This window comes from Psittacula echo (genome assembly GCF_963264785.1).
Source record: "Psittacula echo genome assembly, chromosome: Z".
Classification (NCBI taxonomy): Eukaryota; Metazoa; Chordata; class Aves; order Psittaciformes; family Psittacidae; genus Psittacula; species Psittacula echo.
In genome coordinates, this window is record NC_137742.1 from 53,205,944 (window position 1) to 53,223,559 (window position 17,616).

At 37.4% G+C, this 17,616-nt stretch overlaps 1 protein-coding gene across 2 annotated transcripts in view; it reads right to left on the reverse strand.

Moving 5' to 3' along the window:
- SLC44A1 (solute carrier family 44 member 1) overlaps nucleotides 1-17,616 on the reverse strand; it is a 62,217-nt gene that overhangs the window by 11,571 nt on the left and 33,030 nt on the right. For both annotated transcript variants that reach the window (XM_080637078.1, XM_080637077.1), the window contains exons 5-9: nucleotides 11,117-11,210; nucleotides 6,715-6,884; nucleotides 4,747-4,836; nucleotides 2,497-2,624; nucleotides 1,430-1,616 (exon numbers count right to left, since the gene is read on the reverse strand). In XM_080637078.1, coding sequence (XP_080493204.1) covers nucleotides 1,430-1,616; nucleotides 2,497-2,624; nucleotides 4,747-4,836; nucleotides 6,715-6,884; nucleotides 11,117-11,210 — 669 coding nt within the window. The remainder of the gene's footprint in view (nucleotides 1-1,429; nucleotides 1,617-2,496; nucleotides 2,625-4,746; nucleotides 4,837-6,714; nucleotides 6,885-11,116; nucleotides 11,211-17,616) is intronic.

A 17,616-nucleotide genomic window follows, 5' to 3' on the forward strand; every position in this document is an offset into this window, starting at 1 on the left:
CATCAAGTGTAAAACACCTTGAACACCATTGTTTTGACTTAGCATTGATGGCACCTTCTCCACCTTCTTAGCTATGCTTTAGTGCTTATATAAAAAAATTAGCATTTTCTTGTGAATAAACCGAACTATGGAAATTATTTTGGTTTTAATGAACAAGTTCTTCCTAAGAGTAGGCTTCTTTTTAAGTTTTCCTTGTTTGGATTGAAAAGATCTGTACCTACTTGCACAAAGATTTTGTTCAACTGGTATCAGTGAAGATACTGAGTGCACATAAAGCTAAAGGCATACATTAGTCTTTGCAGAATCAAGGTGAATTAAAGAGTTCTGTCTGTAAAATATAATATCAGCCTAAATTCTGCTACAAATTTAGTCCCTGTGCAGTGGTCTGTAACTCCCAGAGTGAAGCATGGAACTGAGACTTAACTCACTTTTAGAGGCAAACATTTTCTGCACATAGCACAGCATGTAATGAAAATTTAAAATTTCAACTGTAATGAGAATGAGATCAAGAACACATGAATCCTATTACCTCCATCCCTTGCTAAGTGGCTATGAAATAAAAAAACACTTACCTTGCATTACCCTGAAATAGCTCTGTGACTTGAAACACTGCTACTATTGGACTGGCAGTAAATAATAAATTTAAAAATTTTAAGTTTTTAGTAATGAATGACAGTATCTACTGCCTACAACTTATTGCAAAAAGCATAGTCATCTCCCATTTTAAAAAGCAGTTGCTAGGTTTCTGTGCTGAAGTAACTAAGATTAGGACCTATAGAACCAAATAATTTTAGAAGTCCTTGTCAGTCCCTGAACATAAAGCTCTCATGTTCTATGCTCTACACAGCAGGCAGAAATTGAGAGTAGAGTGGCTGCTCTCAGAATACAAACACAGAAAATCTCCTTAATAATCCTGGAAAATGCAAGAATAATACTGGACACGTAAGTTATGAACAACTGAAAACTACTTCTGGTATATTTACATTTTGGGAGACTGTAATTGTGTGCAACAGCCCTTTCATTACTATGTCTTCATCTGTATGAGTAGTGACTACAATACAATAGCTTATGAAATCAGATGCAAGATTAGGCTGGTTTTAACCTGCTTATGTAAAATTAAGAGGGAATTATTTTAAAAAAATTGTTATACCCTTCTTACTAATGGAGTTTTCTGATTTGCAACATGCCAACTTGCGTCAAATCAAAAAGCCATCCTAAGGCACAAAGTGACATACTGGGAATGCAAACTCAAGCATACAACTTTCTCAAAACAAGTGTTTTGAAGTCATCAAAGCAGACAAGAACAGAAGCACAGTAAGTGTTTTGGGTTTTTTTTTCCTAGAGGTTCACACACACCTTTTAACTAACTGCCTGAAACCATACAAAAATGGAGTGGAATTTATTTAAAATAAGCCTGGTAGCTGCTTACCTGTAGTACCAAGGAAAAGCAGGACTGTGATCCAGTATGTCCAGAAGAGGATAAGCACAAAGAATGTCCAAAACGGCTGGAAGACTAGCAGTGGCAGGTGAATGAAGACCTTGCCAGCCACATGGAACAAGGCAATGGTGAGAGCTACTCGTTTACGCATAACTAACATTATCAAGAACAAGATAACCTAGAGGAGAAGTTTCAAAATCACATTTTAGAGAACTGAAAAATAAGTAAGCTATCATTTTGCACAGCTAGGATATTCAAACGCAGCAAATTAACTTTATCTATAGAATCACAAGATCAAAATGTAAAATCTGCATCAGCTTCTTCTGGTGAGAAATTATTTTCCAACTTACACTTTGCAGAATACCAATCTCATAATTATGTATTTGGAATCATCATCAGGCTCAGGCTGATTAGATTAGACCAGATTCTATCCTCAGTTGTTCTATAAACCAGTGAACTCAGCAAGATGTAATGAAGAATACAATTTAACATTTATATTTGAGCATGGTGTGGTGGTCTTGTCATATAAGTTAGTTAAACATTGTCAACTTTTAGTAGTAAAGTCAGTGACTCTGAAACAAAAAGCAAGGCCTAAAGAAGATAAATTGGTTCAATAACCAGTGTTAGTATTTCAGCTCACAATGATGTTTCTGTTAATGAAAAAAGTTTGGGAACAACCAATTTCAGAAGTAGGAATGGTTAAAGGACTTTAAAATAAACTGAAATGGCTAAGTACCCCTGAATGCGGAACCTAAGAAAAATCATGTAAGTGAAATTGGATTGGGAGTCCAATATTGTAGCTATTCTTGGAAGTCCCTGTGGACATTTTGTGGTAGAGGAAAGTAGCTGCAGGGTTAGGAAATCTCTCCTGACTCAAAACCAGGTATTAAAGAACAATGCCTGGAAGTAAAAAGCAAACGAACAAACAAACCCACTGCAACAGAGCTTGGAGTAGAAATAAGCTCTTAAAAAATGTGTGCAACATAAACCTTTCACCTGAATAAAAAAACAAGACACCATCAGAACAATAAAATAATACAGTCATTAGCAAAGCATACCGTGAAGACTGTAGCTGCAATGGCATAGATCAGGAGAGCCTGAAGATTGTCTTTGGCTATTTGAGTCTCAACAGCACTGGCAGATATTCGTTCTTTAGCATACAGCCACCACAGGACTCCTGTACCACCTATGTTTGAGAGAAAAAAAATGACAGGGTAAATGAAAGATGCTCCTTCTGTGTGACACTGTTAAACTACCTAGCAGAAAAGGAACTAAACAGTTTCTTCTTTTTAAGTCTAGTCTGGTAAAGAATACTCAGGGGCACTGATGCTTAACCCAACAGGAACTTTGAAGGAAGGAGAACTGCTTAGTCCTCCTCTGTTGCCCTCTTCTCAAGTGGATATATTCCTTTCCCAGACTCACAATACTATGACCACTTAAGAGACTTGCAGCTCTTTGTGTTTTAGGGTGAAGTGCATGAAAGAACTACTTCATGGGGAACCCTAACAATGAAGATCACACCTTCCAGCACACAGGCAATAGAGGAACAAAAATAAAAACAAAGAGTTATATGGTAGGATGTATGTTTATATGTGTATAATAACATAGGGAGTAAGAATTTAGGAAGGGAAACAGAGAGGGGCCTTTAGATTAGGGTGCAAAATAACAAAAGGAACAAAAGGAGTCTACAACTCCTGAGAAGACTAATCAAGAAAAGAAGGAACAGCCCTGATGCTGAAAATGGCACCTTGGACTACTGACACATAACTACCTCTTCATCACGCGGTGTCTTTTGAGCATTGGAACAAACATCAGTGAAAGGCACAGGAAGCCAGTATAACTTTCTCCTAACCCTGCTACAAAATCCTAAGTCTTGTGGCCAGAATATCATTCTCCTATCCTAGCTACCTGTCTGAGGTAGAACATTTCTTAAATAGAGGACTCCAGCCCCTCAGAGAGATGAGCTCCCCCCTTCTGAGATATAAATATAAATATAAATATATATATATATATGTATAGATATCTTTTGAGTATCCTTCTCTGTTCTGTTCTTATTTCTGATTCAGCTGCATAAGCTTATCTAGGCATCAGAAGCCATTGCTCAAGGTACTCCACTCAGGTCTGAAATGGAAGATGCTCTTTTGGCATCTCCTAAGCAAACAGTGAATACAAAACAAGCAGTATGTCTCACAATTGGCATGTCCTTATTCAGTTTGTGTAATGGGTGTGATTTTTTAGAACAGAACAACAGATGGCAATAAGTTATTCAACTCTTTCACTCAAAATTTCTAAAGAGAGTGAAAAAAAAAGAAACCTTTTTTTTTTTAGCTTTTCTGTAGTCACAGATCCTAAGACCAGTGAGCAGAAAAAAAACAAGTGATCCCGAAAAAACATAGATGGTCTGATTTTTTTTTTTCCATTCCTTGCAGTCATGATTGCAAGAATTAAATTGCTAGTGCTTCCTAATACGATTATTCTATTTTCATTCCTTCCCTACAATTATCTCCCCATACATTTTGGCATAGCTACTGAGTATTAAGAGTAGAAAGCTCTAGTTTTACAAATGTGAAAGTTAATGTGATAAAGTAAGGCTATTTTCATGCAAGCTATATAATTTTGGATAAGTCAGTGTGTAGCCATTCCGAAGACAGCACAGCTGGTTGCATTTCATACATGACCTAGGTCATGCAGAACTTTCCAAGTCAAACGGAAATACAAGATTTCTATTAAAAATGCCAGAAAAGCATTGCTTCCTCTCCTGAGGAACAGCTCTTATATACACCTACAGAGCTATTCAGATGACTGAAGGGACTGATCAAGACGACACGGTTGTGTGGGCACATCTACATCCCAAGATCCCCTGAGGCTGCATAAATAATAAGTTGCCCTTTGATTCATGCATGCTTAAGTACACCCAGAGGGTGGGTATACCATCAGACACACCCAGACTAGCTGCATTGCTGACATGCTCAGAAGGCAGGTTAAGATGTAGGAAATGCTTAGGTCTGTGCTACAAGTGCTGTGAGGAATATCCCATATTGCCTATGGAGGCTATAATGAGCTAGGCCAACGGGAAGCTTGCCAGCCAAACAGCGTGTGCAGCAAGCCACTAAGGAGCAATGTGCTCTCTGGGAGAGAACTGCAATTACAAAGGTGGCTTTTTTGCAAGACATATGCAAGCAACTCAACGGAAAGCTGGAGATAAGTGAATGGTCTAAGATCTTTGCAGGATTGTAGCTGGCCTGAGGACACGGAGCATAAAGATTAGAACTGGGCACTCAGAAGATGGGGAGACAAACAAGACTTACCAAGTGATCCCAGAATGACAAGAATTGTTAAAATCCAGACAAGTACTCTTGAAATGTACCTGATTATAACCATCAAAATCATGGACAACACTGCAAAAGAAGACAAATAAAATAAGCAGAGCAATTATGTCAAGTAGAAATTCCTAATTCTCCCACTGCAGTAAGATAACTGCCTTCCAGCAGGATTTTTAGACAGATTTCTGAGCCTTACAAACTCACTGCACAGACGGTTAAGTATTTTAGGTACCTCTACAACTTCTGCTTTTATACTGTTGATTAAAACAGAGAAAGCATAAATACATTTACAGAGTACATTAAACACAAGACATAATGTATACATACAAACAGAGATGTATTTAGACAATGACAAAACAGACAGCAAGATATGATAGTACTCCAAGTCTGGTAATGTAAACACACCTCCTGAAGACCAGAGCAGAGTCTGCACTCAGGTACACTCGTTAAACAAGTGCAGATAATGTGATGCTGTGTATTTCAAAATGTCATGCCAGTAAAATGTAAAAAAAATTACAACTTTATTTTCCACATTCAAAATAAGCTCATTAACAAGCTTTGTTCATATAGTTCCACTGCCATTTAGGAACTGCATGTTAAAAAGCCCTCTACAATCTCAGCCAACTAAGATTTAATGAGTGATGAATGTAAATGCACACACATATTTCTGCATATACATATTTGTGTACAGCAGTTACACTGGAACCTGGCTTTGTGAATCACACAATCTTACCAACTGTTTACAAATAAATAAATTCTGTAACCGGGAAGGTATGAAAAATATTTTTTAAATTAACTGTATGTAAAAGTCTGTACTAACTTCTGACTCTACCCAACCAGTAGCATTGCTAATCAGCCGCTAGCTTGCAGAAGCAGAACAGTCTTTCTGCCGTTACTATCAATTACTGCTGCTGTCAGAATATAAGAATAAACAACTTTCCAATCATAGTTGACAAGATACTCAATGGTCTTTTGTGTTTCTGGAGTGGTTTTTTTTTGTTTTGTTTTTGGTTGGTTGGTTGTTATTTTTAAATGGGATCTAGCATCTATTTTTGGCGGTTTTTTTTTTTCATTTGTCTTTTTGTTACCACAAAGGCAGCCTGAAAACAAAGAACTTTATTTGGTACAGCTTCACAGTGCTTCTTTCTAAACCACACACTGCTCATATACATGGCTGGTATCTGAAGCTTCCCATTTTAGGATTTCAAATTTTATACTTATTAGGAGTATAGAGTCATTAATAATTTATGTGGGTGAGTAGCATTCCACCTTAATTCACAAGACTTAAAACAGCACTTTGGTGTAGTACAATGTGTCATTCTATAGGCCACAGGCATCTCGCAACTGTAGAAATGAGTTAGCACCTCTATACTGCTGAGATTTTCAAATGCCTGAAGCTTTTAATTCTGGAAGAAGGGGAAGAAGGAGGTAACATGCAATAGAACAAATGAGCACTTAAGTTTTTTGTTTTCTCCCAAAAAGTTCTCATGTCCCTGCATAAGTAAGTTAAATGAAACAAACTAAACCCCCTACATTCTCAAAAATAGTGCTATTGTGCATTTCTCACCCTGTCCTTTTTATTCAGAAACGGTTTATTTGGAGTTGGGTTGGCAGAAAATGAGTATTCGAAATGGGAAAGGGGAATACTATAATAAAAATTAGGATAATGGGGATGCTCTGTTAACTGTACCAAAACTAATGTTGGCTAACCAATAGCCACATATCGTCTATCTCGCAACCAGTGCAAGCGGAGTAAAACCAGGAGTGCACACATAGATTACTTATGAGTAAGTTACACAGCTGTCAAATAAAATTTTTAAAAAGCATTCTGAACAATTTTTCAAAAGGGCTTATTGCTATAATTCATGTTGCTTTCTCGTATTGTGGGTAGAGGGTGTTAACAATCTCCTAATGCAGTACTAAGAAATAGCTAGTAATGAGAAAAACAATTACCTAGTGATAACAAGCAAAGTCCCATTATAATCTCTTTGCTGGTCATAACTCCACTAATCAGCCTGTGTAAGACACTACTGTCACTGACAAAGGTGATCAGGGCCTCTGCAAACTTGGCATAGCAGGAAATGTTCACAGGAGCACAGCGATGGAAGAATGGAATAGGTGCACTGGTGACACAAGAAAAAAAAAATCAGAAAAAAAAATTACTCCTACTTAATATAAATGCCACATCAACACACAAATGAGAGGTGAATAGATGCAACCACTCCACCCTCATAACATCATAACCAGAAACCATGTGTTGAATGCACAAGTGCTGCTGGAATGAGGATGATCATGAGACGTGATGCAGTTCTTACAAGTGACCCTGAGACACTGGCGTGCACAGTCCAATAGGAAATTATTACCCTCCCACTCTTAAACGGCAAGGCTCAGAAAATACATGTTCCTATTTCGACTTAAACATCTCTCAATCAAGTGTCAGGTGGTGAACCAGCAGCTGAAACAATACCTTTCACTCATGTTAGAATAGAATACTAGCCCGTATTTGCAGCAAAAGAAATCCCAGAATGACAATAATAAATATATCAGCACTTCCAACTGCTGCCAACCAAAACTTACGTATTTATTCTTTGTTTTTCCCATTCTGAACTTGCTCTTGTATTGAAAATTACAATCACAGGGTTTACTTTCATTAGCTTTGTAAAAATTACGCACTACATTCTTTGCAACACATGCAAAGATGCCTATATTGTTTCATTATTCCTGAAGTGTTTTGGGAGCATCCTCCCCAAACATACCAATGCTGTGCATTAAACTTTGCAGAATGCTCAGCAGAACCTGCTATCAACTCCATCAGAGGAAGATACAAGACAGCAAAAACTTCTCTTGAAAAGTGGGTAATTGTTTTCCAAATGTTTCCCATTAAGTAACTGCCTTTCTTGCTCATAAACTATGTCAGATCTCAGAGTGGCCTATCATATCTTTTGATCAATCTTCCCGATTACACTTCAGGCACAGTCCATGAACTACATGTTCCTTCCTGTAATATGATCCAGTGAAAGAAATACCTTTTGTATTAAGTCAGACTTTTCTTCTAACCTCTGTATTTGTTTCACCTTACCCAATCATCCTAACTTAAAAGATTTCAGTGGACTGTAGCAGCAATGCACATAATCTTTTGTAGTTTCCCCATTCAGCAATGACCTATAAACCAGCAATTTTCTGTACTCAATAACTATTTGTTAAGCCCATGCCTTTCCAAAATTCTGTCATTCTAAGCACATAGTAAGTAAACCAGCTGCCTTAGATGCACCCTTTTTATGCATTGTTTTTTGTGGGGAAGTTAAAAAAACAAACAAAAAACAAACGAAAAAAGACAGCTTGCTGAAAAGCATTAGTGTGTAATTATTCTGTCTAGAATTCAGGAGAACTTCTGATCACCTGCCACAGCTAGGTAATTAGTAGATCCTAGTTTTTGTTTGAAGTGACTGATGGTCGCACATGATACGGTTTTAAACTTACTGTGCTGAGTTGGTCAATGCATTTGGAGATGCTCATATTGACAGTATACTTTTGGGTAGTAATGAAAACAGCAGTTAAGCACAGCAAAGTAACCGTGAATTAGTCACAGTTGTTAAAAAGCAAATTAAATCCATACTGATGGCTGCCCTATTTAAAAGGTGGCCCGTGTATCCTCTCAGCATCTTACAATATAGCCTATTTTGGAATATGCAGCATACTGCACTTCATTATATGCAGTTATACTGGAAAATACCAGTAACAAATTTTAAGCTGGGAGTAGGCAAAGGACTGTCATTCCTACATTCAAATATGAAAATATCCATTTCAGAAAGGGTAACTAATGGGTTTAAAATACTGTTTCAAAATACATCCCAAAAGAGGAAACCATGCTTTTTGCATGGTTTATATTACTCATTTAACATCACTTAAGTTATAGCAATTTCACTGTACATTTTAAATTGCCTATTTCTATGTGCAGTAATTAATTTCTAATGTTGCTACAAATAATTAAAAAAAATGAGGTTAGTCATTCCTACAAGCCTTCCTGTATAAATGGGACTGCTGAGAATCCACCTTTTGAGATCTGCTGCTATTTCAGTGGTTCTGACTGAATGAGTAGGTGAGGTAAGGCATCTTGTTTAATAAAAAATATAATAATAGACCTGCAGTACTTTATATGGCCTTTTGATTATAACTTGGTATATTACATACTGAAATGGAATGACAAGTTTCTGAGAATAACAACATGATGCTTGATCGTGAACAAGAGTTAGTAAAGTTCAAGCCAGGAGATGATGGTGTTAAAAATAGTATTTTATGATGGTGTTAAAAATTGTATTTTTAAAGCAATATTCAAGTGATGTTAAGGGACCCATCTGATTGTTCAAGTACTAGATTTCAGAGGAGAGCTCTTTCCTCTCACCACTACACCTGGGCATCTATAGCAACCTGTGTGTGGGGATTGTGTTAGAATGCCACTGCTAGCTACTCTTTGTAATTTCTTTATATAGGGCAGCCCTTTGGCATAGCTCAGCATAGGTGGCTGATAGAAAAATGCTGCAGGTAAAAGCTGGACCCATTTTCCTTTAGGGTTTTCTAAAGAGTAATGCTCTACTGAGGCTGAGATGTAGTAGGCACAGTTCCTGTAACAAACATGTACGGCTGGCTGCTTTGCTAGACTGTGCTGCTGTGTTGAAGTTGGAAATGATGCTTGAAGCTGGAGGATCAGAGTCCACTGAAAGGTGGAGCCCCAGATGAAGGGTGTGAAGAAGCCTGGTCATGAAACAGAAATCACCAAGGAACAGTTCTCACGAAACACCCTACCTCCATCCCATGGCCCGAATGGGAATCAGATGGTTCGTACCTCTGACAGATCAAATCTGAGAATAGGAGTGTTAGGCAAGTTCTTCCTGAATGCCTCGGCCTACATAGAGTTGGGGTTTTGTTTGACTCCACAAGACACAATTTCCCTTCCAAATTACACTAATTTAGTCAAATAATTTAACTATAAAAATCTGAAAAACAGAGTGGTTTACAGATACAATGTTGGCCATTTTTGTCTGAAGGCATTAAGCTCAGACTTTTCAATCTCAAAAATATTAAAACATATTGTACATTTTACTCATACCAGAAAAAAAGGCAAATATTCCACCTACACAGTGGCTTTTAAAAAATAACTCCTGAGGTGGCTTTTGTAAGGAATTTCCATAGTGTCATTAGAGCTCCAACACACTGTTCTATCCTGTTTTCTTATTAAGCTATATTCATTCAGATTGAATAACATGGGAACACACAGTGAGAAAAGTCACTATAATTCTGGCAAAAATTAAGACTGACAAGCCTTTTCAGTATGCAAGCTGGCACTGAAGTTTTCATTTGTTTTTGTATTACAGCTCTAACAGCTGGTTAGCTGCATGGAATATTAATCTGCTGTGGAGAAAAGTAAAAAAAAAAAGTAATATTCCAGCTGCTACTTATTGTCACTATAATATAAAAACATTATTCACTACAGAGGCTAGAATGAATACAAGAGAGACTTAAAATCACAGGTTTTAGAACTGACACAATTATAACATGTATTAAAAACGTAACAGAAAACTGCACAGGAAAAGAATCTGCAGTTACAACCCACTACTGAATGTGTCTGAGAAGCTAAACTTTGAGAAAATACAGTATGATTGCTCTTGAGTGAGTGGAATTACTGTCAGAAGGATATGAACAAAAGCAAACAGATCACTACTTTTCTCATCAGTGGTCATCTCCACAGTTCAGGCAGCACAGCTAGCAGAGTTTCGGGGTCTACAAACTTCTCTATCCTACTTCACAAACAATATAATATTTTAAACAATAAAATTCAAATCAATTTGTTTATAAAATAAAATCCTCTTTTTTGGTACTTGGCCATCCTCGTATTAGTCATTTGGGGACTGAAAGAATTCAAAATGAAGAAATTTGCTAAATTTGATTGGCTGAGGTCAGGTATAAGAAATTAACACTACAGAGGGCTGCATGTCAACATATCTCTTTTCCTCCCAAAGATCTAAAGTGCACCATAATTGTCTCTGATCTGCATTGCTGACATTGCTTGCTATAGGGTGAAAGGCAGTAAAACAGCTGATACTCAGCACAGTAACTTTGTTACATGAGATAAAAGAAAACTTGAAGATACCAGCTGAATACTCTCAGTAACAAATGAATGGCTACTTTGGGTTCTCCTTTAAGAGCTGCCTTCATAACCTTTTAAAAACATATGACAATAATACACTAAAATATCCACCTGTCAAACTGATTAGATCTGTGCTGCACATTTTCTGAAGAACTATCACAAACAAATCGTTGTCCCTCCACCCCCAATCAGACAAGATGTTAATATTACCTCTCTGGAACAGGGTATTTAGGACATAACTTGGCAGCCGCTGGGTCTGTAGTGTATTCCGATGGCTGTAGTTCATAGCTACACAGAGTGGATCCTGTTGAGAGGGAAAAAAAAAAAAAATATATATATATATATAGATGGGAAAATAAATCAAATATTCCTATGTTTTGCAAATCATATTACAACTGATACAGGTCCTGATTCTGCAGCTCCTCATGTTATTACCACAGTTATGCTACAGTTCCTCCTGTAATGGAACAGTGGATCAAACCCAGCACAGGCTTCACTGTAACAGAATGACACTCTCCATCTAGCTTTGGTCTTCCAACATTTGTGTATTCGAGTAGAAAAGGCTAATTAACAAAGTAGTGTAAAAGAGAAGGACATAAAGCACTTAGAAGTCACCCTCCTCTGCTACTCCATCACACTTTTTTTTGATCATTTTTGGTGCATGAATATTGCATAAGACAATATTCATTATAGAAAGAATATTCAAGGTGTTTGAGGTTTTTTCGGGGAGGCTGGCTTTTTTTATGTCTGTTTTCAAAATATAACCGCTCTATAGATTTCAGGGAGAACAAAGGAACTGAACTGCTGAAGTTAGAAAGTTGCCTGAAAAATAACATAAGCTCTGCAGTAGATGTCCAGACCTTTTAATGAAGCTGAGTTTGTTCCATTGAACAAATTGATATAGCACAATAAAGATCAAGTTGCCTACAACAAAATTCAAACATAATTTAAGGCTTCCTCAGTACCTTACACTTGCCTAATGGAAGTACATTATCTAAACAGATCTCTTTCCATTTGTCTATGATCAAGATACTGAATATCTGAGACAATGCTTCTAGGAATATAGCAACCACAAACAGATTGGAGCAGCGGTCTCTCAGAAACTGAAGAGGGAAGAAAGCCTCCAATGGTATGAGCTGCCTATACAGATAAGAGTGTCTTCCCAGCTTGTTTTATAACAGATAGCTTACTCCCCAGTGCAAGGGCTCTAGATACACAGCCTTTAGTGTCTTTTTTTTGTTTTCCTATGCATTAAACTAAGGACATCTTGACAATCCCTATAAATATTCAATTATTTACATTGTGAAAGTCTATTTTCTTGCAATGCTTTGTAGCAGAGAGTTCTACAAACTGGCTCTGGATAATACATACACACTTCTACCCAAGGAAAACCAAGACTTTTGACACACAGCCTTATCGCAGCCTGTGTGTCACCAACAGAAGTATTATGTGTAGAAACTGTAGAATATTATTTGCAGAAATCTTGTTTACCATTGCCACACTGCTATCTCTATTAAGAGCTATCTTCTATTTACAGACTGAAAGAGAAGACAGAACAGCTGAGCAGGCCGTCCCATGCAAGCTATCCCATGCAGTTTCTGGAACATTACTTAAATACCACTTCTATGAGCTAGTTTTCTGGGGGCAGATCAAAACCACCAAATACTCCATTGAAGAAAATTGGACTTCCAATTATCAGGTAAAACATGTTAACTCCAATTTCAATCATACTTTTTATAGAAATCCTTACGCTTATGAAAAAAACAGGGCATCAGACAAACATCAGACATAACTACCTTTCTTACAATGTAGTTGTAAATGTAGTATCTAAAAGAATTGTTCTTTTTGGACCATAGGTTCTATACTGCTGCAAAAATTTTTAATCTATTTTTTTTATATGGAAACGTTCTGGATCAAGTGCATTTGCAAACAACTCCAACACTGATGGAGGGGCAGCAGTAGAGAAAGAGTCACATGTTTATCTCTAAAACAGAAGGAAAAAGAATATTGCAGATATTTAAATTTATTTTGCTTTGAATACAGGAAAAAGGCTAAGTTACAAGGATCGTCAACAGTCAACTAACATGAGCCAGCTTGTGTCCAGGAGTGTAGCGATAGGACAAGGGGTAATAGGTTTAAACTTAAACAGAGGAAGTTCAGGTTAGATAGAAGTAAGAAGTTCTTCACTGTGAAGGTGGTGAGGCACGGGAACAGGTTGCCCAAAGAACTGGAAATGCTCCATCCCTGGCAGTGTTCAAGGCCAGGCTGGACAGAGCTTTGGGCAACATGGTCTAGTGTGAGGCATCCCTGCTCATGACAGGGGAGTTGGAACTAGATGATCTTAAAGTTCTTTTCAACCCAAACTATTCTATGATTCTAAGACAAAAAAGGTAGAATTTGCTATTGCCACAGAAGACGTTTCAGGCTCTTTGCAAGAATGTGTATCTTAAGACCTTCTGTTTGGATCTTAAATCTAATCCAAGCAAAACCAAATGCCAGATCTTGATCTGCACACAGGTCACAAGCTATTCGAGTAGAACTTACAAACAAGGGTAACCCAACAAGCTCCTGGCTGTGGATAAAACTAGAGACACCTTTCCAGGTCCCTCTGGAGCAAAACGGTGTGTTCCCTCCTGTCATGAAATGGAACATTGGATGACTGGCTGTTGCTATCATCTCTTGTCTGAGAACTGCTTTTGGGGCTCCTCTGGATCTTTTCTCTTCAGATGCCTACTTCACACAGTGAACTTCTTTAGACTTCCAATCAAGCAGAAAAATACTTTCATGGGGCTTGTCAGACAAGAAACATTATTTACTCTGCATCTATACAAACTATCAGCCCAGTAGCTGAACTAATGCCCATGAGAGTCAACTGTCCTTTTGTCCTACATAATTAAGTATGTTAATTTTTTATTATTCCAATAAATATTTATTTCTTTGTATTTTGAAAACCTTCCAACTTCTCTAATACTGTGTAGGAGAGTTTTATAAGCCAAATGAGTGCTTGAGTAATGTATCACTTTACATCACACTTAAACTGATTTCTTAGCAAAAGAGGCCCTGTGCATCAGTAAATGTTTGAATTTTGTAAGGTGAGAGTGGGAAGAATGGACTGCTTTGCTAAACCTTCCACCCCATACTAGTTTTTCTGTGTTAGTAGAGACTGTGTTAGCACAGCCAGTCTTATTCTTGCTGTTTGAGTTTGCAAGGCCTCCAAAAGTTTAAAGAATTTGAATCATCTACCTTCCTGAGATAATTACTTTACCGAAGACACTACTATTATTTCCAAATTATTATAGCTCGTAAATGTTTCAAAAACATTATGGGTAGAATTCAGAGAATAAACTAAAAAATCATTAAAGTAATATATCCTTTGCTTCTGACATCAATGCACATATTTCTTCTGGAGAAATCATTAGGCAAATGGCATCAAACTGTCCTACAAGGATTAGATTTAAGACCCCAACATACTGTAATCTTAAAGAAAATACTTCTAAAGTACACAAAGCAACAGTTGGCAGGCTAGCAGTGAGCACACAGAGTTTACAGGTCCCTCAGTGCTGTACTTCGAGCTTTCAGCTACAAAGCAATATTTTGGAGACACAACACAGCTTCTGTTCCATGGTCTCTTTTCTATGAATAGCATTGCTTTAGCCATTAGAATATATGACTAGAGCAAAGTATCTCAAGGGATAAATTTTCCTTTCAACCTTAACTTAGTTGTAGGAAAATACAGCAACCATTTTCTTTAAAAGCCTTCTTTCTGTTTTGGCTAGGCTTGGATTAGTAAGGAGCTGAACATACACTGTCTCTGGCATTCCTAAAACCAGCTACATATAGCACAAATTTGGTAAGATACTGTAGAAAGCCAGGACAAAGGGGGTCCAAACACTTAATTCACAGACTCCTTCCAACTGACACAGCAATTAAAATTCATGTGGGCTTAGAGGACTTTCCACAGTAGTACAGTAAATAGGAAGATACACACTAACCTGAGTTGGTTAGATAAAACTACTTTTAGAGACCATAGCTCCAGTACAGCTTTCCTTCCTGTATTTGCTGTGTTGTAAACAAACACACAAAACTTTTGCTACATCAGCATCACTACCAATATCAAAGTTTACAGCTTGAAAAATGGTTAAGACTTCCTAAGTCATCCACTAAAAGGACCAGCCCACAGAGGAAACCACTGACATTCATACTGTCTGAACAATAGTGGGTGGAAAGCACACCAGGGGTTTTGGATCCCATTCTGAGCTGCTCAGCAGTGCCTACCCATCTGTTGGCACTCTTAGCAGAAACTAAACCAAGGACTTTCAGATATAGAAACATGGTCTCATATTCAGAGTTAAGGATTTAAGCAGAAAAATACAGAACTATGAAGAGATACCTGGGACAGCTTCAGAACCAGCAGCATGTTCTGCTTCAGTTAGGCATGGCCCCTTTTCAGAGGCAAAGGACAGCCTGACAGACTAGACACCACAGTTTGGTATGGAAATTGATATGATTTTCCATTTTTGGTCTCACTGTTCTGATTGACAGAATGTACGTACTGTACATGTATGTAACGTAACTGACTTCTAGAAGACCATATGATGAAATAGAGATTATGGTTAAAAAAAAAAAAAAAAAATCAACATCTCAATTTTAAGCATTCTCTCTCCTTCTCAATCAACACCCTATTAGTCCATCAGTAACATAAATCCTCTGACACGGGAATCAAACTCCGGGTAATCACTGATACAGAAATGTGCAGAAATGCTAGCAGGAGTGAGCCTGTTTAAATCACAACTACTGGCCTCTGTATTTTCACAGCCCAGTAGTAATTCCTCTTGGGTTCTAGGTGCTGTAGAAGTAAGTTTCACCAATTAAAACATAGCTAACATTGTGAATGCGTGACTCACAGGTGATTATATGCTTGACCAACCCACGCAATACAAGCCAGAGGTACTGACTGCTGAACATTGACAGAGGTGGAGTTCACTGGCATTCAGGAAGGACAAGGCTCTCAGACTCTCACAAGGATGAAATTCTTTACAGTTTTCTACCTTTCTCACTCCAGAGCTTGCCTTAAATCTACCTGTCAAACTTTATCAGCTCAAAAAGTTTCATATGATGAGACAACTTGGTACACTACTAATAATTGCATATTATATTAGCATATTATGGACTAACAACGTGACATAGAGAAGTGGAAGCTTAACACACTGGTTCATGTATCTGTAGGGAATTATGCTGCAAATTCCAGAGCCAAAACCACTGAACAGGTAGGATGCTAAGCACTACTTCCACAGAATGACTTTGCAGCCAGGATTTCTCAGATTAATATGATAGATTTGTTGTCACTGAAGAAAATAAGCTTCATTTTCTAGATCTATGCACTGGTGCCTTCAAGAAGCACAGTGTGTATTTTAAAGGAAAGTAAGGATTGAATATATCTAAGCTTCTAACTGTTGCAGAGAGACAGACCATCACTTCTTTTAAAGAGTGAGCATCACAGGGCGGGAGAAATTACAACTTGCATTTCAAAATAAAAGTGAGACTGAAATAAAAGTAAGTATTCTCCAGAGCCTGAAAGAATGTTCCAAGAAAGATCCAGCACACAACCTCACTACTTAGATATTTAATTGACTCCGGAATTGAAGACCACAAAGAGAACCACTGAGACAGCTAAGCATGCCTGCTGTTACAACTGACCATATGTAAAAAAGTCCTAGAGTCAGAATTCATATATATGCATTTTGGGTTGTAATTAAAAAGACCAGACTATCTACCCCCCATTCTTACAAACAGTACAGAAAGCTGAGAACAAATACTAATATATCCATTACTCCACTCATCTCTCTTCCTGTGCTAAACAAAATCAGCTATTCTGGAGTCAAATTAAAACTCCATTTTGTTCAGTAGCAGATGTTTCCTCTGCTGTATCTTTATCTCCCCACCACTTTTAGATCAAGGATATCTTTGAGTACTAACCTCTAACTAAACAGCCAAATACTACTATTCTATCAGTTTATCTTTTAGTGTCTGAAATATCCTCATGGAAATAAGTTTCATAAATTAACCATAACTTGTGTGGAAAAGAAAAATCTAACTTTTGATGCCTAGTAGTTTCATTTTTTACCTCTGGTTTCACATTACTCAGATTATGAGATCTAAGAGAAGTATTTTTTAAACTTCTCTAAGCTGTTCCTGCTTTTAATGACCTTACTCTTCCTGAGAAGAAGAATCTTGTTTTGTGATCATTCTTGTTTCCCTTCTCCGTATGTGTACACATACTGGGAATATACAATGCATGTGTGTGCATGTGTATAAGTTTAAAAAGTTTAAGAAAACACTTTGCCAAGGAAGGACCACAACACAGCCTTTGTGATGCCAACAGACCATGAGTTTACACACAAATAAAGTTCCTATTTTTTTATCTTCACAATCCACAAACATCATGCTTTCAGACAACGCTGTGCTTCTACTCAATCCGCTCGCTGTATTGTCAGTAGCGCCACAATCTGTTTCCCATGCAGCAGTAAGCATTTTAAAGTAAAATGCTAAATGCATAACAATAGTTGTTTCCCACACCTTCATTCTGGGGGCATTCCCTGCCATTTGACATGTTATTCCACTGCAATTGATAACAGATTTTTTTCATGTAATTCTAAATAATTTAGAAGCTTGTGCAGATTTATTACTTGACTGTTCCTCCCCTTTACAAA